General features: G+C 41.6%; 1 protein-coding gene and 1 long non-coding RNA gene across 2 annotated transcripts in view; both read right to left on the reverse strand.

Moving 5' to 3' along the window:
• The window catches only part of LOC103515077 (lactase-phlorizin hydrolase), a gene marked incomplete in the record, with an annotated part of 29,939 nt that extends 3,334 nt beyond the window's left edge, over positions 1 to 26,605 (reverse strand). The window contains 16 exon segments of the mRNA XM_026827880.1: positions 337 to 562; positions 972 to 1,155; positions 8,406 to 8,528; positions 9,209 to 9,343; positions 10,184 to 10,317; positions 10,951 to 11,063; positions 12,014 to 12,120; positions 12,609 to 12,743; positions 13,484 to 13,638; positions 14,188 to 14,370; positions 21,593 to 21,655; positions 21,989 to 22,172; positions 22,622 to 22,744; positions 23,156 to 23,290; positions 25,813 to 25,946; positions 26,178 to 26,605. Coding sequence (XP_026683681.1) covers positions 337 to 562; positions 972 to 1,155; positions 8,406 to 8,528; positions 9,209 to 9,343; positions 10,184 to 10,317; positions 10,951 to 11,063; positions 12,014 to 12,120; positions 12,609 to 12,743; positions 13,484 to 13,638; positions 14,188 to 14,370; positions 21,593 to 21,655; positions 21,989 to 22,172; positions 22,622 to 22,744; positions 23,156 to 23,290; positions 25,813 to 25,946; positions 26,178 to 26,358 — 2,315 coding nt within the window.
• On the reverse strand, positions 4,329 to 5,143 carry LOC103515075. The gene is made up of 2 exons (XR_541677.3): positions 4,867 to 5,143; positions 4,329 to 4,625 (listed from the first exon to the last, which is right to left on the reverse strand). It is a non-coding gene; the product is annotated as an uncharacterized LOC103515075 (long non-coding RNA).
• Positions 26,606 to 26,608: the final 3 nt, after the last annotated feature.

Raw genomic sequence — 26,608 nt, forward strand, 5'->3', positions numbered from 1 at the left:
GTTTCCCTCTGTGAGTAACTCTCAAAAAAAAAAAAACACTAAATTTACAACAGAAAAAAAAAGGTTTGATAGAGGAAACTCCAACTGCTAAGGTCTTTTAGTCCCGAAAGCGAAGAGAGAAAACATCAGGATAGGAGAAAGCCAGCCGTTCCGAGAGCGAACTTTATCTGTTTAGGATAAAATCCGCCCCAGGTTTGAATCGAACCCACGAACTAGCGCTTACAAGGCGTGCTACCCTCCAAGCTAGGCTGGCTGCAGCAATAATGTAAAGATACCTGTTTACCCTTTAGGGCATTTATCTCCTCCTCTGTCTTACCTTTTAGGGCTTTTATTTCTTCCTCTGTGAATCTAGGCAGTCTAGATCTTGCCCGTCCCTCTTTGGCGCTGTTTTGATCTACAATCTGTCTCACAATGGGAGGATAGTCCCCAGCTTGGCTGTAAATCGGATGGGCGAACAGTCCAAATTTGAATTGGATGTATCTTTCGGCTGCCTCCTGGTCTTCTTTGGACGATGGATCAAGAGGATAGTTGAAGTGGGTGTTCAGAGTAAGGGCAACTTTTCCTGCAAAGGGAAAGACATTGATTGGTGATATTGCATCCAAGTAACAGGAACAGCAGGAAATATGAAACTGTAACTGCTGAGGTCTTGGTACCAAAAGCGAAGAGAGAGGGAAGACGGGATATTTTTTCCAAGAGGTTTAATAGAAGGACCTGTAACTACTAAGGTCTTATCGTCCCGAAATCGAAGAGAGAAGGAAGACAGGATAGGAGAAAGCCAGCCCTTCTGAGAACGGACATTATCCGTTCAGGATAAAATCCGCCCGGGGCGGGAATCGTACCTGCGGCCTAACGTTTAAAAGGCAGGCGCGCTATCTCTATGTTACTATGATGGCGAAGACAGAATAGGAGAAAGGAGAAATCCAGCCATGGGTACCACAGTCAGTGACCGCTTTGGGCGTTTGGGCCCTAACCTTTCTGCGAGGGTTTGTATTTCTTCTCGTACAGTCTGTACGCTTTAGCATGAGATCGCAGCAAATTGTGAGCAGCCAAGTATTCACCACCGACACCCGTCATTGACAAATAGGGAGCGTATGTTTTGAAATCATAACCTTGCATTGCCTCAAGCGTTTCTTTGATTGTGATCCAAAGTTTAACCTGAAGAATTAAAAAAAAAAAACTCAGGCCAGCCACTCACTATATCAGGTAGACCCTGACAGGCAAAACCTGATCAGGGTCTACATGATACCTGATGAGCACACCTGACAGGCTGACCTGGTCAGGGTGTAGGTATCTGTCAGGCCTACCTGCGCAGTGAATGGCTGTCCTAACAAATTCAACGTACCTATGTAGGAGTACCTAATTTACAAATCATTGCACCTACCTAATATTACCTTACCATTTGGCTTAACAGGTAACCTCACTATTATTAGACTTTCGAAATGAATAATAGATAATAATAATAATAATAATAATAATATAATAGAAAGATATCCTACGTCTAAAAAAACACGACCAAAGAAGGGAATTCTCAAGCTGCAACACTAAGAACATTAAATCGTTTTGCCCCGCAAAAGAGATCTAGCAGGCTCTAGGAACGGCTGGCTTTCTCCTATCCTGTCTTCCCTTCTCTCTTTCGATTTCGGGGATGATAAGACCTTAGCAGTTACAGTTCTCCCTCTGTCAAACTTACTAATAAAAAAATCCCTTAGAAATAGATTATAGTTTCATCCATAAACTGATACTACCCAGTTACTCACCTTGTCTCCAAAGTTTTGTTAGGCAAAATCAGCATAGGTTACTCAAAATAGTCAGCGATGATTCCGTTCGTCCATCCGCCAAAATCCTCTCTGCAATGTTGCGGGGCAAATCCCAGTGGTACAAGGTAACCTAATGGGAAGCACGTTTACATTAAACCAAAATACACCAAATTTCACGGGAAATTCTAGGTAGTTTGAAACCCTCTTAAAAACATAAAAGTGAAAACGAAGGGCCAAGGTTGCTATTCAAAAATGTCGGCCGGTTGGAAAGAAGTGATAACGGAAAGTTGAGACCAAGTTTGGTGCGCTTGGATTATAAAGAGGATATCTTTTGTCTGATTTATCGAGTGACTAATCAACTTATCATATAACAAAAGTTATAAAAACGTATCACTTTGTAGTTTGGACTTAGGCCGGCTACTCACTATCAGGTAGACCTAACAGGTACGCCTGAACAGGTCGGCCTGTCAGGTCTACTTAATAGTGAGTGGCCGGCCTTAGCAAAAGCTATAAGCTATAACGTAGGTGTAGGTAATTAGGTGAAATTCAAACTTACCATGGGCTGAATATTGTTCAGCAGGAGTTCATCAATAAGGTTCCTGTAATACTGAACTCCTTTCTCGTTAATCTTGTCAATGTCTCCTGTAGGCAAAATCCTGGACCAGGACAAGGAGAACCTGTACACCTGGAACTGACGTAGGTACAAAGTCCGTTAGTTTGTTGACGAAGACGGCTCAGAGTCTGGAGTCAACCCATTAATTGTTCGCTTTAGGAGAGCTCCTTTAAAAAGATAATTTAAAGCGTGCCGGGAGACGCGCGAACGTCAAGAGTTCGAAGCGACCGATGCGACGCTCCACGCCACGTCCGGCCTATATTAACACGAAATCAAGTTTTGGGGTTTCTCGGCAATTTAGGCTAAAAACAGGGTGGAGCGGAAAGTATAGCGCACAAAGCAACGAATATCGTGTACGTGGAGGAAAGCGACGACTTCAAACAATTCAAACCGCATAGAACTGAGAGCAAAAAGGTCTTTGCTCTCCGCTCTACCCTGTTTTTAGCATGACTTACGCCTGTAGTCCTAACTTACGCCTACAGTGTTCACTCACGCCGCGCCGATATCTTTTATGATAGAGGCCAACTTACACCTAATAAAGTGGCAACTTACGCCGAGATCTTTGATGATAGCAACGTCCTCCTTATATTTATGATAGGAGTCACAGGCCACATCACCGTTCTGCTTGTCTACAACGGCCGCTGGGTTAGTGTGGACGAGACGGTCCCAAATATTTTCACCTTTTCCTGATGGGACATAATGGGATGGGACAAAAAAGGGTACATTAACCATGAACCAAAAGCAAGGAAAGGATACAGAAAGACCCTGAACATCACTGTGCTAAGGTTTTGAATAAAGGGGGTTTCACTCTCCATTCTGCTACAAACTAACTGCCTCCTCAAATTAAAGTCACCCAGTCTGAGTGGGGCCGGGAAAAGCCAGTAGCACGCGATCGCGAAAGGGTAGGTACATTAACCATGAACCAAATGCAAGGAAAGGATACAGAAAGACCCTCAACATCACTGTACGTATAGCTGCTAAGCTTTTGAATAAAGGGTGTTTCACTCTCCATTCTGCAACAAACTAACTGCCTCCTCACATTAAAGTCACCCAGTCTGAGTGGGGCCGAGAAAAGCCAGCAGCACGCGATTGTCTATAATGCCTAGATGGTTTTTCTCTTCCTGGTCCTCTTCTTTATCTACTCCTCCTGATCCTCCTTATCGTTTTACCACAACTTTGTCGTTTCCAACAATTCAATAGAAAGCCGTCTGGGCCGCCATCTCTTTATAGATAAAGTCTGTCGGATAACTCACACGATAAAGAAAGCAGACGTAAAGTTTAAAGTAGACGATTAATATTTATTTTTATAAACTTTACGAGTCCCTAAAGTACAACTTGGATTAACGTCGAAAGTTCTAAAAACTCTTTTGTATAACATTTTGCAGGAACATCTTTTCTTCTTCAACCTACGACGACGAGACGCGTCGGGCTTTTTGTATAAAGCCAGTCTCATCTTACCTTTATAAAACTTGGGATCTTCATAAACACATACAGTGGACTACAATGTTTTTAAAGAATTTATCACCAAATGACACCAAAAACATTCTTATCACATAAGGGTAATGTTACACCAAGCGCGCTTTTGCAAACGTTTGCAAACAATGCACGCTTGGTGTAACATTAAAACCGACAGCAGCCGGATCAACTCCGCGCACACACGAACGCTGTTTGCAAGCCAATGTTTGTGGAAAAATTATTGCAAACACTGTTTACAAACGTTTGCAAACACTGCTTGCAAACGATGCGCGCTCGGTGTACGGCCAGCCATTCACGATCAGTTTTAACTGACAGTTTTAACTGACATTTTGAACTGTCAGTTAAAACTGATCGTGAATGGCGGTGAACTGACAGTTCGATTGAACTGATGGTCTAAACTGAGGATTATAAAAATTTTGTCAACTTGATGTAGCCGAGTCTTAGTTACTGATTGGACTAACGGTAAGAAGTTATATGGGACCTGGCCTTCCTGGAGGATCAATGATTCCCATCCATAATACCTTGACATATTTAACGCAAGCAGTTTTTCTTCCACTGTGTTAAGAGCTTGAATTTTCTTATGGAATGCAATTGTTTCTCTTTCTTGAACAGCTTTAATTGAGAGATCCAATATGGGTGGGTAGGTGGCTTTAGACACATTCTCACTTGACACAGATGCATACTGACGGAGGAACTTTAATTTTTCCAAACCATGTCTTCTGTTCGAATGGAAGAGAGACATTTTTGACATTGCAGGGTCCAAGATACTTCTCAAGTGTCTGGAAGGGTTGGAGATGGTAGGTAATTATTAGTTATTGAAGTGTACAAAACAAAACCTGCAACCTAACCAGTGTACATCTACTCATTTCAAACAGCATCCACTATAGGTACATATACAGACACTTTGGTTAGGTTTATTAGTCTCAATATAATCCTTACAAGTTTGAAATGTCCAGTTTAATCTATTGAACTGCTAGACACACTCTGATCTTTGGATAATGAAAACCAAAAGGCACTTACCTACGTTCTGCGTTACAAGTGAGTGCAATGAAAACGATTTCGATATTCCATGAGAGATGAACATAAACTGATTAGATAAAAGCCATCACCATCACTAATTTACTTAAATATCAGTTATCTATGCTGATTTGCTCCTTTTTAGTCCGTCCTTCCTTTATTATTGGTCGAAATCGAAAAATGGTTGAAATTGGATTTGGAATAATCAAATAATCAAATTTTTCAAAACGAACCCCCAAAAAGAGCACGATTCGACTCGAACTGCTCGGACTCTAGTTTCGACACGATTCGACTCGGACTATGTTTCACACATGTGACAAGCGAGCTGAGCCGACTCGCCATTCATTCACACATAAGGGGGAAAAATACTGCGCTAACTTCTCAAACTATGAAGGCTGTAGTCACGCGCTAACTTCTCAAACATTAATTTTTCCGCATATTTTTTTTTTTTTTACGTAACCATAAATTCCATTAAACACCTACCGAATCAACTAGATTTTTACTATTACTAATGTAAAGCGAAGCTATACTAGTTCTTTTTGCTTCCTTAATAACCGGAAGTTCTGGAATGTAAACCACCCTTTTAATTGTCCTCATGCCATATACATACCCTTTAGAGTTTTAGACTTAACTTTATCATGGACACTGGTTGCTATGTTGAAAGTCCAGATTTTTTTTTTTTTTTTTTTTAAAGGGTTTGAACTTACCCAATCTCTTCTCTTCTACCATTTCATCCCAAGAAGGGCCATCGGTTATTCAAACCCTTTGTCACTACTACCTGATCATTATCATTTGTGACTTTCCCTTTTACCCTACCCAACTCACCTGATAGAAGTCAACCCGACCTTGATCATCCAACTGGCCGTCATCTGAGAATCCATTCTCTGTGATAAACACAGGAGGATTATTATATTCCTTCTTGATCCAGTTTAGAAGAGCACGGAACCCGTCTGGAACCACCTGGAGAAAGTCAAAACGATAATTAAGTAATTACCAAGTGCATTACTAAGTGCCTCCTTAACTATCAATTCTCATCTACTGGTATCATCAATCTTTTTACACTGGTAATGCCGCCCCTGGTCTCTACTCCATTAGAGCAGGTAGTCAATTGTACTTCCAATTTTCCTTACGAGGCTGAGTGCACTCCGAAAAACTTCGACCCCGCCGGGAATCGAACCCGGCACCTCCGGCGTGTGTGATACCCACTCGGCCACGGTAGTTTCTGTGTCAAAAAGATAATAGAAAATTATACAAACAATTGCTGCAGGCCCGAATCCTGGGTTTCAGAGATAAAAATGTCAAAAGCTACAAAAAAAAAACTTTTTTTCCATACCTTCAACCAAAATGAAGCTCCCTTGGGCCATTTCCGGTCATCAGACAGCACAACGTTGGCGTCGTTTCTAAAAGATGGCTCAGGTGACGGTTCGGTTTTCTTGGACACGAGGAAGGAAGTGTAGTGGTTTAGGCCAAAGTAATCGAACGAACCTGAAAGGTGAGAATAAATTTCTTAAACATACAGCAATCTGTTGAATAGTTTCCCTCTGTGAGTAACTCTCAAAAAAAAAAAAAAAAAAAAAAAAAGGAGTCCGTGATCTATTGGGACTGGAAAAATCAACGTGGACTATTCCGAAGCGACATCTGGAAAAATGGGTGAAATCAAGTGTTGATAGTTTGGTCATGAAACCTTCGCCTAAGGCCAGTGGATCACATATAATGACAAACAATATTGATAGAGGTTCAAAGTCACTACAATCTGTACATGCATATAACTGCTAAGGTTTTTAGCGGGGGTTTTACTCTCCATTTGGCACGGCGCGGCGGTGCCACAAGCTACAAGCTTCCTCATATTAAAACCTCACCCATCCTGAGTAGAACCGGGAAAAGCCGGCAGCACACGACTGTCCAGACTCCAGATGGTCACCCATCTGGATACCAACCACGCGCGGTGTTGCTTGACTACAGGTATCCAATGAGAACTGGCGGATTCAAAGTGCTATTGCTACGCCACACCGCACCGCTAGCTATTGAATGACTGCATCAGTATCAGTTAATAGTTAAGCAATGTTGGTACTTACCTACTGATGTTTTTCCTCCCAGTGATAGTTAAATTAATTGACTTACGTGTAAAGAAGAACACAAGTAACTTGTACTCTTCACATTTGGGAGGAGTTTTATTGTTTATTCAGATGAGTATAGGTCACGTGTGTTCTTCTTTTCAAGATAAATCTTCACAAAGTCACGTCAGAATCTATCATTATGACTTACGTGTATCCATCCAACCATTCAAAGTTATCCAGTATGGACCACGCTGTGTATCCAATGATATTACACTTGTCATTGACCAGAGCCTTTTGCATGGCAGTCAAGTATTTCTGCGACACAATAGAGCAGTGAGAAAATTAGGAACAACCCAAAGGGTCAAATCGGACAATGTTAAACCTATACAAATCAAATGGAACTTAACAGGTTGTTAGCTTAACAAGCCTTTTAATTCTTCTAAAGGCTGAAAAAATATTGGTGAAATCGACCATAAGTTTTGTAACCCATCAGGACACACTTAACACATTTATGACACATTTATTGTAAAAATAAATGGCTTTTAAAGCCGTAAGTTGTATTAATATTAACATATGAATGAGTATTCCACAAACCTTTACCCAACTCCTATACTCATATCCTATTGTTGTTTTGTTGTTGATGTTGTTGTTGTTGTTGTTGTTGTTGTTATTGTTGTTGTTGATGTTTTTAAAGGTAGGTAAGCTATAAAGGTAGGTTGGAAGTAGCAATGACACACTACGCAGACTTAGTGCCTTTCCATTAGTGTACATTTAATTTTAATGTAGGCCGTGTGTCATGCCATTAGGACTAGTACACTCGAAGGTAGGTGGGTTAGGTAGGTCACAAAAAGTATTGGGATACCTATAGAATATACCTAGTTATAGATTGATAATAATGTTTCTACCAATGCCTACTTCCCAAGTACCTATACGTAACATTATCTCACAACTATTAAGTGGATATTATTACAACTTATTATCGCACTTTTAAAAGTTAGTTAGCTTAGTTGGTAGTGCGTCTGCCTTGTAAGCGCTAGGCCGCGGGTTCGATTCCCGCCCGGGGCGGATTTTATCCTGATGGGATAATGTTCGTTCTCGGAACGGCTGGCTTTCTCCTATCCTGTCTTCCTTCTCTCTTCGATTTCGGGACGATAAGACCATAGCAGTTACAGTTCCCTCTGTCAAACCTCTTTAATAATAATAATAATAATAATAATAATAATAATAATAATAAAAAATATCCTACGTCTAAAAAAACACGACAGAAGGGATCTCAAGCTGCAACACTAAGAACATTAAATCGTTTTGCCCCAAAAGAGATCTAGCAGGCTCTAGGAACGGCTGGCTTTCTCCTATCCTGTCTTCCTTCTCTCTTCGATTTCGGGATGATAAGACCTTAGCAGTTACAGTTCCCTCTGTCAAACTTACTAAAAAAATCCCTAGAAATAGATTATATTTCATCATAGAACATACTCAGTTACTCACCTTGTCTCCAAAAGTTTTGTAAGCAAAATCAGCATAGGTCTCAAAATAGTCAGCGATGATTGCGTTTGTCCATCCGCCAAAATCTTGCAATGGTTGCGGCAAATCCCAGTGGTACAAGGTAACCTAATGGGGAAGCACGTTTACATTAAACCAAATTACCAAATTTCACGGGAAATTCTAGGTAGTTTGAACCCTCTTAAAAACATAAAAGTGAAACGAAGGCCAAGTTGCTATTCAAAAATGTCGGCCTTTGAAAGAAGTGGTACGCCTGAACAGGTCCGCCTGTCAGGTCTACCCAATAGTGAGTGGCCGGCTTTAGCAAAAGCTATAACGTAGGTGTAGGTAATTAGGTGAAATTCAAACTTACCATGGGCTGAATATTGTTCAGCAGGAGTTCATCAATAAGGTTCCTGCGGATTATAAAGAGGATATCTTTTGTCTGATTTATCGAGTGACTAATCAACTTATCATATACAAAAGTTATAAAACGTATCACTTTGTAGTTTGGACTTAGGCCGGCTACTCACTATCAGGTAGACCTAACAGGTACGCCTGAACAGGTCCGTGGATTATAAAGAGGATATCTTTTGTCTGATTTATCGAGTGACTTATCAACTTATCGTATACAGAAGTTATAAAACGTATCACTTTGTAGTTTGGACTTAGGCCGGCTACTCACTATCAGGTAGACCTAACAGGTACGCCTGAACAGGTCCGCCTGTCAGGGCTACCTGATAGTGAGTGGCCGGCCTTAGCAAAATCTATAACGTAGGTGTAGGTAATTAGGTGAAATTCAAACTTACCATGGGCTGAATATTGTTCAGCAGGAGTTCATCAATAAGGTTCCTGTAATACTGAACTCCTTTCTCGTTAATCTTGTCGATGTCTCCTGTAGGCAAAATCCTGGACCAGGACAAGGAGAACCTGTACACCTGGAACTGACGTAGGTACAAAGTCCGTTAGTTTGTTGACGAAGACAACTCTGAGTCTGGAGTCAACCCATTAATTGTTCGCTTTAGGAGCTCCTTTAAGTGGCCGCTCTATCATTGATAATGGAAGGAGGAGCGTTGGAAGATTGATTATTGTTGGCAATCAGAATGGAAGTATAGTGGTTCAGCGCGAAGAAATCGAATGATCCTGAAGGAGCTCCTTTAAAAAGAAATTACTTAAAGCGTGCCGGGAGACGCGCGAACGTCAAGAGTTCGAAGCGACCAATGCGACGCTCTACGCCACGTCCGGCCTGTATTAGCACGAAATCGAGTTTTGGGGTTTCTCGGCAATTTAGGCTAAAAACAGAGAGGGGCGGAAAGTATAGCGCACAGAGCAACGAGTATCGTGTACGTTGAGGAAAGCAACGACTTCAAACAATTCAAACCGCACAGAACTGAGAGCAAAAAGGTCTTTGCTCTCCACTCTACCCTGTTTTTAGCATGACTTACGCCTGTAGTCCTAACTTACGCCTACAGTGTTCACTCACGCCGCGCCGATATCTTTTATGATGAGTTTTGGGGTTTCTCGGCAATTTAGGCTAAAAACAGGGTGGACCGGAAAGTATAGCGCACAGAGCAACGAGTATCGTGTACGTTGAGGAAAGCGACGACTTCAAACAATTCAAACCGCATAGAACTGAGAGCAAAAAGGTCTTTGCTCTCCGCTCTACCCTGTTTTTAGCATGACTTACGCCTGTAGTCCTAACTTACGCCTACAGTGTTCACTCACGCCGCGCCGATATCTTTTATGATAGAGGCTAACTTACGCCTAATAAAGTGGCAACTTACGCCGAGATCTTTGATGATAGCAACGTCCTCCTTGTATTTATGATAGGAGTCACAGGCCACATCACCGTTCTGCTTGTCTACAACGGCCGCTGGGTTAGTGTGGACAAGACGGTCCCAAATATTTTCACCTTTTCCTGATGGGACATAATGGGATGGGACAAAAAAAGGGTACATTAACCATGGACCAAATGCAAGGAAAGGATACAGAAAGACCCTGAACATCACTGTACGTATAGCTGCTAAGGTTTTGAATAAAGGGGGTTTCACTCTCCACTGTACGTATAGCTGCTAAGGTTTTGAATAAAGGGGGTTTCACTCTCCATTCTGCTACAAACTAATTGCCTTCTCACATTAAAGTCATCCAACCTAAGTGGGGCCGGGAAAAGCCAGAAGAACGCGATCGCCTAAAATGCCTAGATGGTCACCTAGATACGGATACAAAATCAAGCGCAGACGTTGCTCAACTTCAGTCATGGATAGGAAACTGGCGCATTCAACGTGTTATAGCCGCACCAGTACCGGTGGCTACTTAAGTCTTGAATTAGTGTTAATGTGAAATTAAAGTACTGTACTTACCATCTTCGTTCCAAGCACCTTCAACCTGATGAATGGTCACCAAGATACGGATACAAAATCAAGCGCAGACGTTGCTCAACTTCAGTCATGGATAGGAAACTGGCGCATTCAACGTGTTGTAGCCGCACCGGTGCCGGTGGCTACTTAAGTCTTGAATTAGTGTTAATGTGAAATTAAAGTACTGTACTTACCATCTTCGTTCCAAGCACCTTCAACCTGATAGGACGCTGTGGCACATCCCCATAGAAAATCCTTCGGAAATTGATCTTTATTCATTTTGTTATGAAAACTCTTACTGTGAAATCAAGTTGATAAATTAAACTACAACATTCGTTGCTTTCAAAAACTATTGGACAAGGACTCTGGTTGTTACGTTATAGTTCCCTATTGTAAATAACTAGGTACAAAAAACTTTCTTTCTGATCTTTCAAGTGACACCGAAAGATGATAACTACAAAAACTATTCTTTCAGCAACCCAAGATGAGTACGGGCAGACACCAAAGTCTCTACTGCTAGACAGATACCACTGTCTAATATCCGATTTTTTCCCTATAATACTACTCCTACTTGGCCCTTGACATAAAGATAAATGTATCAGTAGAAGTGTTTACATTGGAGAAGCCGGTGATTATAAATAAACATGAACACAAGGTAGCTACAGTGTTTGCTAGAGGATTTACTGTGACTCAAATTGTGGCCTTGTGGCCAATCCTCAGATAAGATCAAGCCAATCAATAGGGAACGAAAAATAAAACGGCGATGACCTCTTGTGTGGCCAGAAACTGAGATTGGGAGTGTTTTATTGGGCTACAATTTTTTTATTAAGTTCGGTGGAGGCAAAAGTTTTTTTTTTCTTTTTAGGTTTGTTAGAGGGAACTGTAACAAAGGAGGTCTTATCGTCCTGAAATCGAAGAGACAAGGAGGACAGGATAGGAAAAAGCCAGCCGTTCCGAGAACGAACCTCATCGGTCTCACTAATCCCACGCCACCCCACACCGCTAGCTATTGAATGACTGCATCAGTATCAGTTAATAGTTAACCAATGTTGGTACTTACCTACTGATGTTTTTCCTCCCAGTGATAGTTAAATTAATTGACTTACGTGTAAAGAAGAACACAAGTAACTTAATATACTCTTCACATTTGGGAAGAGTTTTATTGTTTATTCAGATGAGTACCTATAAGTCACTTGTGTTCTTCTTTTCAAGATGAATCTTCACAAAGTCACGTCAGAATCTATCAGTTTGACTTACGTGTATCCATCCAACCATTCAAAGTTATCCAGTATAGACCACGCTGTGTATCCAATGATATTACACTTGTCATTGACCAGAGCCTTTTGCATGGCAGTCAAGTATTTCTGCGACACAATAGAGCAGTGAGAAAATTAGGAACAACCCAAAGGGTCAAATCGGACAATATTAAAAAAATATTGTTGGTGGATGTGCCAAAAGCTCAAGCTAAAAGAATCTTGGTCAGGGATCGCCCACCCGTCGATTACGAGCTACCAGTAGTTCGCGAGAGGTTTTCTGGTAGCTCGCAGCTCGCGGACAGTCGCACAAGCAACTCTTCTAGGGGTATTTCTGCGACACAATAGAGCAGTGAGAAAATTAGGAACAACCCAAAGGGTCAAATCGGACAACATTAAAAAACATTGTTGGTGGATGTGCCAAAAGCTCAAGCTAAAAGAATCTTGGTCAGAGATCGCCCACCCGTCGATTGCGAGCTACCAGTAGTTCACGAGAGGTTTTCTGGTAGCTCGCAGCTCGCGGACAGTCGCACAAGCAACTCTTCTAGGAACCAGAAATTCAAGTCGTGAAGTAAGAGTGGTAAGCTGGTAAGACTCACCGCATAGTAATCGATGCGACCTTCATCATCCAACCGGCCGTCATCTGAGAATCCATTCTCTGTGATAAACACAGGAGGATTATTATATTCCTTCTTGATCCAGTTTAGAAGAGCACGGAATCCGTCAGGAACCACCTGGAGAACGTAAGAAGATGAATGTGTACTATTCAAACTCCGCTGCCTCTCCACCAATGGACAAACCTATTGTCCTAATTGAAGCCCATAAACTCCACGGCAATTTTTATTAACCTATGGATCTCTGGAATAACACAACGGAGAGGAGGGAGTTTTGGAACCACCTGGAGAACGTAAGAAGATAAATGTGTACTATTGAAACTCCGCTGCCTCTCCACTCCACCAATGGACAACCTTATTGTCCTAATTGAAGCCCATAAACTCCACGGCAATTTTTATTAACCTATGGATCTCTGGAATAACACAACGGAGAGGAGGGAGTTTCCAGATTTCCTGGAGTTGGACACTGAAGAGGATTTGTGAGAGGAAAGCTGTAATAACGAGGTGGACGTTTCAGAAAGCTGGGCTGCTGAAAGCTGCTACAGCAACAACCATTCACCGATAGTCCGTAAAGCAGCACGCACTCTCGTTTATTCCGTCTCTGTCCTTATAAGTTGGTTCGTACTCAAGACGTATAAGTGGAAGAAGACAATATTTACCTTCAACCACGGAGAATTGCTGCTGGGCCAATTCGGATCCTGGGAGAAAGTGGCCGCTCTATCATTGATGGTGGAAGGAGGAGCGTTGGAAGTGTGATTATTGTTGGCAAATAAAGCAGCACGCACTCTCGTTTATTCCGTCTCTGTCCTTATAAGTTGGTTCGTACTCGAGACGTATAAGTGGAAGAAGACAATATTTACCTTCAACCACGGAGAATTGCTACTGGGCCAATTCGGATCCTGGGAGAAAGTGGCCGCTCTATCATTGATGGTGGAAGGAGGAGCGTTGGAAGTGTGATTATTGTTGGCAATCAGAATGGAAGTATAGTGGTTCAGCGCGAAGAAATCGAATGATCCTGAAAATAAAATGGAAAAATAATTATTAAAGTTGACGCGACAGTTTGGATGATACATTGAAGTACTGTGTATCTAGGACAACTACGTATATCAGTTTCAATAAAGGCCGGTCATTCAGTATCCAGGTAGACCTGACAGGCGCTTCTGTTCAGGCGTACCTGTCTGGTCTATCTGATAGTGAATGGCCGGCCAAAGCTTGTCCTATAAAGCTTCATAGCTAGTTTGCAGCAAACCGATTGTGACTAAACTGATTCCTACTGTCCGCCCAAAGCTTGTCCTATAAAGCTTCATAGCTAGTTTGCAGCAAACCGATTGTGACTAAACTGATTCCTACTGTCCGTTCAGGTTACGCTCCAGTCACATTTAACAAACGTTCAAAATTTGAATATTTTACAGGCAATTATTTGGAAGTGGGCATATGGGACTTGAACGGCAGATGTGAACACTCCCATTTATCGCCAGCAAGGAAATTTTGACTTACTTGACTGGAATGTGACTTGCACTAGGTAGTGGAACTTTGCTTTGCCATCAGGTACCTCCGAACTTACCCTTTAGGGCTTTTATCTCCTCCTCTGTGAATCTTGGCAGTCTAGATCTCGCCCGTCCCTCTTTGGCGCTGTTTTGATCTACAATCTGCCTCACAATAGGAGGGTAGTCCCCAGCTTCGCTATAAATCGGATGGGCAAACAGTCCCAGAGTGAACTGGAAAACTCTTTCCGCTGCTTCCTGATCTTCTTTGGACGTCGCATTGTGAGGGTGCAGAAACGTATGCGCACAGACAGATTAATGTGTTGCCTGAGAGGGAGCTTTGCTCGGGACATTTGATGTGACGTCATCGAGTACCGGAGCGTATGCCGTGACGTCAGAGTGCAAGATTTACCGGTATTTTTTAAATCGATTTATCTCGAGATCTAGATGAAGTCGTGGAAGAAAAAGAAAAGTTCCGGAATCCCTCATTTTCCTAGCTTTCTAACTTTGAAACATCACCCAAGTAAGCGCAACTGTTCTATTATGTTGTAAATGGACAGGGATTTTAAATTATTTTTTTTTCCTCAAGTTTCAAATTTTTTTTCCGTACGGAAAAAATCTAGCACACATGTGTAAAAATCTAGCTACATTTTAATCTGATTACTTGGCAACACCGCTTTTTTTTATCAGGGATTGAAAAATAAAACAAAAATTTACACATTAAAATCAATTTTTTCCTTTTATCTTATCAATTTTTTTTCCATTTCTTCCTTCATTTTCCGCTTTTCTTTTGCAATTTTCAGTCAGATTTCTCTTCTTCTCTCTAAGCTTTCGATGTGATACATGAAATTCTCGATATTTACAGGTAAGATTCACGTTTTCTTCCTTTTTTCCCCAAGGTAGATATCGTCCTTATGAGCTTCTCACAGGGCCATGTCTCAGTGCAACTGAATAAAATGGCAAAATGTTAAGCTAGTACAACTGTTTTATCAATTACTTTTCTCCTTTGTCTCACTGAATTGAATTCATGGGAAAACCTACCGAAGTACTGATATAGTTCTATTCTTGGTTTGCCACTATCAGTTAATACAACTCTTACCTTGACCCTATTCTACAGATGCAGACTCTTCCATCTATATATAATATAAAAGAGAAAGACTGTGAAATCAAGTTGATAAATTAAACTACAACAGTCGTTGCTTTCAAAAACTAAGTATTGGACAAGGACTCTGGTTGTTAATTACAAGTTCCCCACTGTAAATAACTACAAAAAAGTAAAAACTGATCTTTCAAGTGACACCGAAAGATGATAACTACAAAAACTATTCTTTCAGCAACTCAAGATGAGTACGGGCAGACACCAAAGTCTCTACTGCTAGACAGATACCACTGTCTAATATCCGATTTTTTTCCCTATAATACTACTCCTACTTGGCCCTTGACATAAAGATAATGGAATGTTTCAGTAGAAGTGTTTACATTGGAGAAGCCGGTGATTATAAATAAACATGAACACAAGGTGGCTACAGTGTTTGCTAAACGATTTACTATGACCGAAATTGTGGCCTTGTGGCCAATCCTCAGATAAGATCAAGCTAATCAATAGGGAAGGAAAAATAAAACGGCGATCGGCGATGTTCTCTTGTGTGGCCAGAAACTGAGATTGGGAGTGTTTTATTGGGCTACAATTTTTTTATTAAGTTCGGTAGAGCCAAAAGTTTTTTTTTTTTTTTTTTTTTTTGTTAGATATATATACCTACCTTCTTAATTTTGCCCTCTATGCTGTATGACTGTATAATTGTAAACCAGGGCTTATGGCCATAACGTTGCTTGCGCGAGACGATCTTGTGCGGTTCTCTAATCATGGTTCTCACTTGTTGGAAAATTTTTCGTCCGGAGACCGGAGCTGAAAATTAGAATTTTCATTGAGATTGTAGACCCAAATTTTCAAAAATGTCACCCGCGGCATGACTCGCCTCGAATCGGCTTTATGAGATTGCGGCTCCCGAACGTGAGGCTAGTGGCCACCCCTGTTCTAAACCCACAAGATTAGCGCGTTGATAAGAAAAAGCGGAAACTTACCATGGGCTGAATGTTCTTCGACAGGACCTCATTGATAAGGTTCCTGTAATACTGAACTCCTTTCTCGTTAATCCTGTCGGTGTCTCCTGTAGGCAAAATCCTGGACCAGGACAGTGAGAACCTGTAAACCTGGAACTGTACTGGTTAACCTATTGGATCTCCTGATAAGTGTAGTGATAACACTGATAACTTGTGGTTATGGCGGTCAGTGGTTAGGGCGCTCTGATTGTACGGCCCGCGTTCGAATCCCAACGGAAGAATTTTATTATCTTTTGTTTGAGAGCTCGCTTTCAGGTATTGCCTACGATTCCCACAAACATAGTGGACTCTTGTTCATCGCAGAGTCAAATTAAATTGATCCCGAGATTCCCGAGGGAAGGTAAACTTGGACCCTTGAAAAATGAAGTGTGCCTGAAGGAATGTCAATCCACCCGATGCCATAATGAAAAATAATTTGTAATTTTATACCTACCTGTACTAGTCTTAAACTGTACTTAAACTTACACTGTACTAGTCTTGAAAATAAGTGAGAAGAGATTCAACATGGAATATCCAATATTATTGTCATAACTTATAACCTTTGCTTAACTAATAGCATGTTATTAACATTAGTGAAGCAGAAAGGTTCTGCCTTCTGCTTGACTAATAATATGTTATTAGTTGAGCAGAGAGGTCAGTAAGCAGAGAGTAACTGGACGTATCACTTTCAGTCCGCTAGAAATGTTTTCCAGAAGTTTGCCGATTTCTTGGGAGTCCGTGTTCTATTGGGACTGGAAAAATCAACATGGACTATTCCGAAGCGACATCTGGAAAAATGGGTAAAATCAAGTGTTGATAGTTTGGTCATGAAACCTTCGCCTAAGGCCAGTGGATCACATATAATGACTATTGTTTTATTGATAGAGGTTCAAAGTCACTGTACAATCTGTACATGCATATAACTGCTAAGGTTTTTAGCGGGGGTTTTACTCCTCCATTCGGCACGGCACGGCGGTGCCACAAGCTACAAGCTTCCTCATATTAAAACCTCACCCATCCTGAGTAGAACCGGGAAAAGCCGGCAGCACACGACTGTCCAGACTCCAGATGGTCACCCATCTGGATACCAACCACGCGCGGCGTTGCTTGACTACAGGTATCCAATGAGAACTGGCGGATTCAAAGTGCTATCTAATCCCACTCCATCATCCTTCTTTGCTTCGGTCGGGACGATAAGACCTTGGCAGTGACAGTTTCCTCTATCAAACCTCTAAGATTGCCAGCTTAGTTTGTGAAGTAGGGAAGGTCATTAACCTCGCGCCGTTGTGTTGACTGTCTTCCCGCATCCCGATTTCCATCGTCCTTCTTTGCTTCGGTCGGGACGATAAGACCTTGGCAGTGACAGTTTCCTCTATCAAACCTCTAAGATTGCCAGCTTAGCTTTTTTGGTAGCGCGTCTGCCTTGTAAGGGGTACAAACAGCGATGTACCGGGGGGAGGGGAATGGTAGATACTCCAAATTTTCGGAGTCTCACACCTACGGTAAAGGAGAAAAATGAAGCTCGAGGGGTCCCCTTGCTCCCTTCCCTAAATACGGCCCTGGAGTAGATCCGGATGATTAAAAAAATAGGTACTCTGCCTTGTAAGGGTCCAAACAGCGATGTACCGCTTGTTTGGATGCTCCTAATTTTCGGGGTCTCGCCTACGGTAAGGGAGAAAAATGGAACTCGAAGGGGAGTCGGGCCCCCTCGTCCCCTCTCCTAAATAGGTACGGCCCTGGAGTAGATCAAAATATTACAAAAAAAAGTGAAGAAAAAAAAAAAGATACTTACTCCAATATCTCGAATGAGAGCGACATCTTCCTTGTATTTATGATATGAGTCACAAGCTACGTCCGCATTCTGCCGATCTTTGACAAGATCTGGTTGGGTGTGCACCAAATGGTCCCATATGTTCTCGCCTTTCCCTGACGAGCAAAAAACGCAGGTAAGTAAGAATTGGGCTGTCCCTCTTTCAAGCCTAATTATAGGTAATGTTGTGCAATGTTTTCAAAGGTTTTCTGCTATAGGTAATATGACCTTTTAACTTTTACGATTACGAAGCGCAAAATACAAATTCCGAAATGAGAGTTTTATTTATAACCCGAGGAAAACCGAAGACCAAGCCTTGATGAATGACAATGAAATTTTTCCCTTACCGTCTTCATTCCAGGCGCCTTCCACTTGAAACGCAGCCGTGGAACATCCCCATAGAAATCCCGGCGGAAACTGATGTTTGTTCATTTGAGTGCCGAGATTGCCGCCCTTGTCTTGCGATCGCTTCAGCTCTACAGTTGACCAAAGGAGTGGCAGTAGAGCGAGGAATAACCACCGGTACATTTTGGGTTAAGGATGAGTTAATCGGGAAGTCCAATCAGGCAATCACTGGGTTGACTAGGGTCAGTTTCTCGTGTCCTTCGCGTCGTAGAGTCTATGTTTGAGAGTAGAAGGAGAGAGAGAGCGAATATGAGGAAGTGAAACTGGGCTGTGTTCCTGAAAGCTATTTTAGAAATTTGCTCTCACAAAATTTATTCAAGTAGGTATTATCTACCTATTACGTACCTACATACATAGATACCTATTTACCTACCACGTATACCTTCCTACTTACCTAGTTAATCTAGTTATAGGTAATGATGGTTCTATTATATAGGTACTTATACCTAATGTTGGTCTTATTATAGGTAATGTTGTGCAATGTTTTCAAAGGTTTTCTGCTATAGGTAATATGACCTTTTAACTTTTACGATTACGAAGCGCAAAATACAAATTCCGAAATGAGAGTTTTATTTATAACCCGAGGAAAACCGAAGACCAAGCCTTGATGAATGACAATGAAATTTTTCCCTTACCGTCTTCATTCCAGGCGCCTTCCACTTGAAACGCAGCCGTGGAACATCCCCATAGAAATCCCGGCGGAAACTGATGTTTGTTCATTTGAGTGCCGAGATTGCCGCCCTTGTCTTGCGATCGCTTCAGCTCTACAGTTGACCAAAGGAGTGGCAGTAGAGCGAGGAATAACCACCGGTACATTTTGGGTTAAGGATGAGTTAATCGGGAAGTCCAATCAGGCAATCACTGGTTGACTAGGGTCAGTTTCTAACTTCTAACTAATCCAATTATTTATTTTTGTTTAGGTAGGTACCTAATGTCACGTGAGCAGAAGAGAAATAGAAGAATTCTTTTATCTACGCGTATTCCGTGCTAATAAAACGTTAGCTACGCGCACTATGCAAGAAAGGGTCGAGTAAACTATCAGTCAAGCGGTTGAGTAGGTACAGAATGCTATCAATTTAATGAAAATAAGAGAAGCTGGTCAGAATTTATTATTTTCCTGGCCAGTTTATTTTCAATGTTCATTATTAAATATCAATAAGTAGGTGCCCACAGTTGGTATTTAAATACCGAGGCTATGATAATAATAATCATTGTTTGCTGTTGAGTCAGTAATCAGTACACTGATAAATAAAATTTAAATTTCTTTGTGATAAAATCATTTTGTTTACCTACCTAAATTTCAAAATAATCATAACGGAGGCAGCTGTTTATCAGAGCAGGGAGTAGGAAAATAATTACCTACCTAGTACCATGTACCTTGCAAGTGCCATGTACCTACTCGGAATATTAGGTACCTACCTATACCTACCTCCTCATTATGGAAGAGGGAAATGGGAGAAAAACTGGAAAAATCCCTCTCGACGGAAAAAAAAATAAAAACTCCCACAAAACGGGAGAAAAAAATCCCCACCTTTTCTATTTGAGTTTAAACGCAAATTTTTGAAACGTTGCCACCCTGGCCAGTTTATTTTCAATGTTCATTTGTTCATTATTTAATATCAATAAGTAGGTGCCTACAGTTGGTATTTAAATACCGAGGCTATGATAATAATAATCATTGTTTGCTGTTGAATCAGTAATCAGTACACTGATAAATAAAATTTAAATTTCTTTGTGATAAAATCATTTTGTTTACCTAAATTCCAAAATAATCATAACGGAGGCAGCTGTTTATCAGAGCAGGGAGTAGGAAAATAATTACTTACCTAGTACCATGTACCTTGCAAGTGCCATGTACCTACTCGGAATATTAGGTACCTACCTACCTATACCCTATACCTACCTAGGTACCTCCTCCAAAATAGATGATACCTAGATGATAATAATAATAAATTATGGAAGAGGGAAATGGGAGAAAAACTGGAAAAATCCCTCTCGACGGGAAAAAAATAAAAACTCCCACAAAACGGGAGAAAAAAATCCCCACCTTTTCTATTTGAGTTTAAACGCAAATTTTTGAAACGTTGCCACACCTAACTAAATCTGCAGCTAGATTTTTATCAGGAGCTAGATTTTTTATTCCCCAGGTTGAAAAATCCAAATCTGAGGTCAAACCTCCGAAGAAATAACTGTAAAAGGTCGAAAATTCAATTTTTAATTTCCGTTCTAATGAAAGAGTTCAAAGATGTGTGACAGGTTGTCTTTTTCGTCCGCTAGGTAGCGCCAGTATACAAGCACGCTGGCGGAGGAGCAGGAAGAAATGCACAGAAACGTATGCGCACAGACAGATTAAAATGTGTTGCCTGAGAGGGAGCTTTGCTCGGGACATTTGATCTGACGTCATCGAGTACGGGAGCGTATGCCGTGACGTCAGAGTTAAAGGTTTACCGGTATTTTTTAAATCGATTTATCTCGAGATCTAGAAGTCGTGGAAGAAAAAGAAAAGTTCCGGAATCCCTCATTTTCCCAGCTTTCTAACTTTCGATCCTGAAAATAAAATGGAAAAATAGTTCTTAAAGTTGACGCGACAGTTTGGATGATACATTAAAGTACTGTGTATCTAGGACAACTACGCATATCAGTTTCAATAAAGGCCGGTCATTCAGTATCCAGGTAGATCTGACAGGCGCTTCTGTTCAGGCGTACCTGTCTGGTCTACCTGATAGTGAATGGCCGGCCAAAGCTTGTCCTATAAAGCTTCATAGCTAGTTTTCAGCAAACTGATTGTGACTAAACTGATTCCTACTGTCCGTTCAGGTTACGCTCCAGTCACATTTAACAAACGTTCAAAGAAGTGGGCATATGGGACTTGAACGGCAGATGTGAACACTCCCATTTATCGCCAGCAAGGAAATTTTGACTTACTTGACTGGAATGTGACTTGCACTAGGTAGTGGGAATTTGCCATCAGGTACCTCCGAACTTACCCTTCAGGGCTTTTATCTCCTCCTCTGTGAATCTTGGCAGTCTAGATCTTGCCCGTCCCTCTTTGGCGCTGTTTTGATCTACAATCTGCCTCACAATAGGAGGGTAGTCCCCAGCTTCGCTGTAAATCGGATGGGCAAACAGTCCCAGAGTGAACTGGAAAACTCTTTCCGCTGCTTCCTGATCTTCTTTGGACGTCGCATTGTGAGGGTAATAGTTACACGAGTCCAGGGTTATGGAAACTTTGCCTGACAACACAAAGAGTTAGGTCAGTAAGTTAGGTCTCTCTCAAATATTTTAGGCAGTGGCACCATGACCACGGTCATTAGGTAAGGAGGATTAGGAAAAACCACCCCCTCCAAAAAAATTTCATTGCAAAATACATTTATGTGGAAAAAATCGTCTGTGGCGGTGAGTCCAATTAAGGCTGGTCTCACACTGCACGCGTAGAGGCACGACTTTGTGTAGCGCGTAGTCGATTGCAAAATCAAACCTATGAAAATGATAGAGACCCTCCCTATCCAATGTGAGATGGGCCTAATTTTTCCAGTGCCTCGATTATGCAGTCCCTTAAGACTTACCTTTCTGTAAACTCTTGTACTTCTTCTCATACAATCTGTAGGCTTTAGCGTGCGCTCTCAGTAAGTTGTGGGCCACCAAATAGTCTCCCCCTAATCCGGATAGGTTCAGATACGGTGCGCCAGATTTGTAGCCGTAACCTCCCATAACATCAAGCGGCTCGTTGATGGTGATCCAATATGGAACCTGGGAAATAGATGGTACACCTTGTTGCGTATGCATTCCTTTTTCTACGCCCTGTACCTAATACACCTTGTTGCGTATGCCTCCTTTATCCATAATGGCCATAACGTTGCTTGTGAGACGATTGTAAACCAGGGCTTATGGCCATAACGTTGCTTGCGAGACGATCTTGTGCGGTTCCCTGTACCGCCCTAATATTGCCCACTACGAGGAAGTATACGAAAAGCGACGGAGCACGCCGAAGTTTTACATTTTTGGAGTGTGGCCTACAGTAATGGAAGAAAATGGAGCTCGAAGTGGGGGCTCCCCCCCCCCCTCTAAATACGGCCTTGGTGTGGAATGTACGCCAGTTTTCCGTTAACTACTCTAACCCAAACTGTTCGCGACGTTAACGTAATAAGACTTTGGGCCCTGATCTAACGTAGTAAATAAAGCACTACTGATATACCTACCTTGTCTCCAAAGGTTTTGAAGGCCACGTCAGCAAACGATTCAAAATAGTCAGCAACGACTGGGTTCGCCCATCCTCCGAATTCTTGCAACGGTTGTGGCAAATCATAGTGGTTCAGTGTTACCTGGAGAATTCATTTTTGGAATAAAATTGGTTCAGTGTCACCTGGAGAATTCATTTTTGGAATAAAATTGTGTCGAGCATTCGTTAGATATACCTACCTTCTTAATTTTACCCTCTATGCTGTATGACTGTATAGTTGTAAACCAGGGCTTATGGGCCATAACGTTGCTTGCAAGACGATCTTGTGCGGTTCTCTAATCATGGTTCACACTTGTTGGAAAATTTCTCGTCCGGAGTTAAAGATTAGAATTTTCATTGAGATTGTAGACCCAAATTTTCAAAAATGTCACCCGCGGCATGACTCGCCTCGAATCGGCTTTATGAGATTGCAGCTCCCGAACGTGAGGTTAGTGGCCACCCCTGTTCTAAACCCACAAGATTAGCGCGTTGATAAGAAAAAGCGGAAACTTACCATCGGCTGAATGTTCTTCGACAGGACCTCATTGATAAGGTTCCTGTAATACTGAACACCTTTCTCGTTAATCCTGTCGGTGTCTCCTGTAGGCAAAATCCTGGACCAGGACAGTGAGAACCTGTAAACCTGGAACTGTCCTGATACGATGCGGTGGCACATCCCCACAGAAAATCCTTCGGAAATTGATCTTTATTCATTTTGTTATAAAAACTCTTACTGTGAAATCAAGTTGATAAATTGAACTACAACACTCGTTGCTTTCAATAGCTATTAGACAAGGACTCTGATTGTTACGTTATAGTTCCCCACTGTAAATAACTACAGAAAAGTAAAAACTGATCTTCCAAGTGACACCGAAAGATAACTACAAAAACTATTCTTTCAGCAACCCAAGATGAGTACGGGCAGACACCGAAGTCTCTACTGCTAGACAGATACCACTGTCTAATATCCGATTTTTTCCCATAATACTACTCCTACTTGGCCCTTGACATAAAGATAATGGAATGTTTCAGTAGAAGTGTTTACATTGGAGAAGCCGGTGATTATAAATAAACATGAACACAAGGTAGCTACAGTGTTTGCTAAAGGATTTACTGTGACTCAAATTGTGGCCTTGTGGCCAATCCTCAGATATAAGATCAAGCTAATCAATAGGGAAGGAAAAATAAAACGGCGATGTTCTCTTGTGTGGCCTGAAACTGAGATTGGGAGTGTTTTATTGGGCTACAATTTTTTTATTAAGTTCGGTGGAGCCAAAAGTTTTTTTTTTTTAGGTTTGTTAGAGGGAACTGTAACAACGGAGGTCTTATCGTCCTGAAATCGAAGAGACAAGGAGGACAGGATAGGAAAAAGCCAGCCGTTCCGAGAACGAACCTCATCGGTCTCACCTTCTCTGCGCCAGGACTACAGAGTCGTTTGCGGAACGGGCCACATGTTACATCTTTTCGCCAATGTCCCTAGTTCGCAGTTCTAGCACAGGCTCAAACCATTACCCTGTACCCAGTCTAATCAAGTAATCAGTAAACAGCGTTGTACATAATTATACATACATATTACATAAAGACATACATAGGTATCTATCTATTACATATTGTACTATATTATCAGTACTGGTTGACCTATTGGATCTCCTGATAAGTGTAGTGATAACACTGATAACTTGTTTCCATGGTGGTCAGTGGTTAAGGCGCTCTGATTGTACGGCCCGCGTTCGAATCCCAACGGAAGAATTTTATTATCTTTTGTTTGAGAGCTCGCTTTCAGGTATTGCCTATATCGGTCTCACCTTCTCTGCGCCAGGACTACAGAGTCGTTAGCGGAACGGGCCACATGTTACATCTTTTCGCCAATGTCCCTAGTTCGCAGTTCTGGCACAGGCTCAAACCATTACCCTGTACCCAGTCTAATCAAGTAATCAGTAAACAGCGTTGTACATATACATACATACATAAGCGGAACGGGCCGCATGTTACATCTTTTCGCCAATGTCCCTAGTTCTCAGTTCTGGCACAGGCTCAAACCATTACCCTGTACCCAGTCTAATCAAGTAATCAGTAAACAGCGTTGTACATATACATACATATTACATAAAGACATACATAGGTATCTATCTATTACATATTGTACTATATTATCAGTACTGGTTGACCTATTGGATCTCCTGATAAGTGTAGTGATAACACTGATAACTTGTTTCCATGGTGGTCAGTGGTTAAGGCGCTCTGATTGTACGGCCCGCGTTCGAATCCCAACGGAAGAATTTTATTATCTTTTGTTTGAGAGCTCGCTTTCAGGTATTGCCTACGATTCCCACAAACATAGTGGACTCTTGTTCATCGCAGAGTCAAATTAAATTGATCCCAAGGGAAGGTATCTAAACTTGGACCCTTGAAAAATGAAGTGTGCCTGAAGGAATGTCAATCCACCCGATGTCATAATGAAAAATAATTTGTAATTTTATACCTACCTAGAGTACCTAGTCTTAAAAATAAGTGAGAAGAGATTCAACATGGAATATCTAATATTTGTCATAACTTATAACCTTTCTGCTTAACTAATAGCATGTTATTAACATTAGTGAAGCAGAAAGGTTCTGCTTGACTAATAATATGTTATTAGTTGAGCAGAGAGGTCAGTAAGCAGAGAGTAACTGGACGTATCACTTTCAGTCCGCTAGAACCCATCATCCTTCTTTGCTTCGGTCGGGACGATAAGACCTTGGCAGTGACAGTTTCCTCTATCAAACCTCTAAGATTGCCAGCTTAGTTAGCTTTTTTGGTAGCGCGTCTGCCTTGTAAGGGGTACAAATAGCGATGTACCGGGGGGAGGGGGATGGTAGATACTCCAAATTTTCGGAGTCTCACACCTACGGTAAAGGAGAAAAATGAAGCTCGAGAGGTCCCCTCGCTCCCTTCCCTAAATACCGCCCTGGAGTAGATCCGGATGATTAAAAAAATAGGTACTCTGCCTTGTAAGGGTCCCAAACAGCGATGTGCCGGTTGTTTGGATGCTCCTAATTTTCGGGGTCTCGCCTACGGTAAGGGAGAAAAATGCAGCTCGAAGGGGAGTCGGGCCCCCTCGTCCCCTCTCCTAAATACAGCCCTGGAGTAGATCAAAATATTACAAAAAAAAGTGAAAAAAAAGATACTTACTCCAATATCTCGAATGAGAGCGACATCTTCCTTGTATTTATGATATGAGTCACAAGCTACGTCCGCATTCTGCCGATCTTTGACAAGATCTGGTTGGGTGTGCACCAAATGGTCCCATATGTTCTCGCCTTTCCCTGACGAGCAAAAAACGCAGGTAAGTAAGAATTGGGCTGTCCCTCTTTCAAGCCTAATTATAGGTAATGTTGTGCAATGTTTTCAAAGGTTTTCTGCTATAGGTAATATGACCTTTTAACTTTTACGATTACGAAGCGCAAAATACAAATTCCGAAATGAGAGTTTTATTTATAACCCGAGGAAAACCGAAGACCAAGCCTTGATGAATGACAATGAAATTTTTCCCTTACCGTCTTCATTCCAGGCGCCTTCCACTTGAAACGCAGCCGTGGAACATCCCCATAGAAATCCCGGCGGAAACTGATGTTTGTTCATTTGAGTGCCGAGATTGCCGCCCTTGTCTTGCGATCGCTTCAGCTCTACAGTTGACCAAAGGAGTGGCAGTAGAGCGAGGAATAACCACCGGTACATTTTGGGTTAAGGATGAGTTAATCGGGAAGTCCAATCAGGCAATCACTGGGTTGACTAGGGTCAGTTTCTTACTTCTAACTAATCCAATTATTTATTTTTGTTTAGGTAGGTACCTAATGTCACGTGAGCAGAAGAGAAATAGAAGAATTCTTTTATCTACGCGTATTCCGTGCTAATAAAACGTTAGCTACGCGCACTATGCAAGAAAGGGTCGAGTAAACTATCAGTCAAGCGGTTGAGTAGGTACAGA

The sequence above is a fragment of the Diaphorina citri genome, unplaced genomic scaffold (genome assembly GCF_000475195.1).
Source record: "Diaphorina citri unplaced genomic scaffold, Diaci psyllid genome assembly version 1.1 scaffold1268, whole genome shotgun sequence".
Classification (NCBI taxonomy): domain Eukaryota; kingdom Metazoa; phylum Arthropoda; class Insecta; order Hemiptera; family Psyllidae; genus Diaphorina; species Diaphorina citri.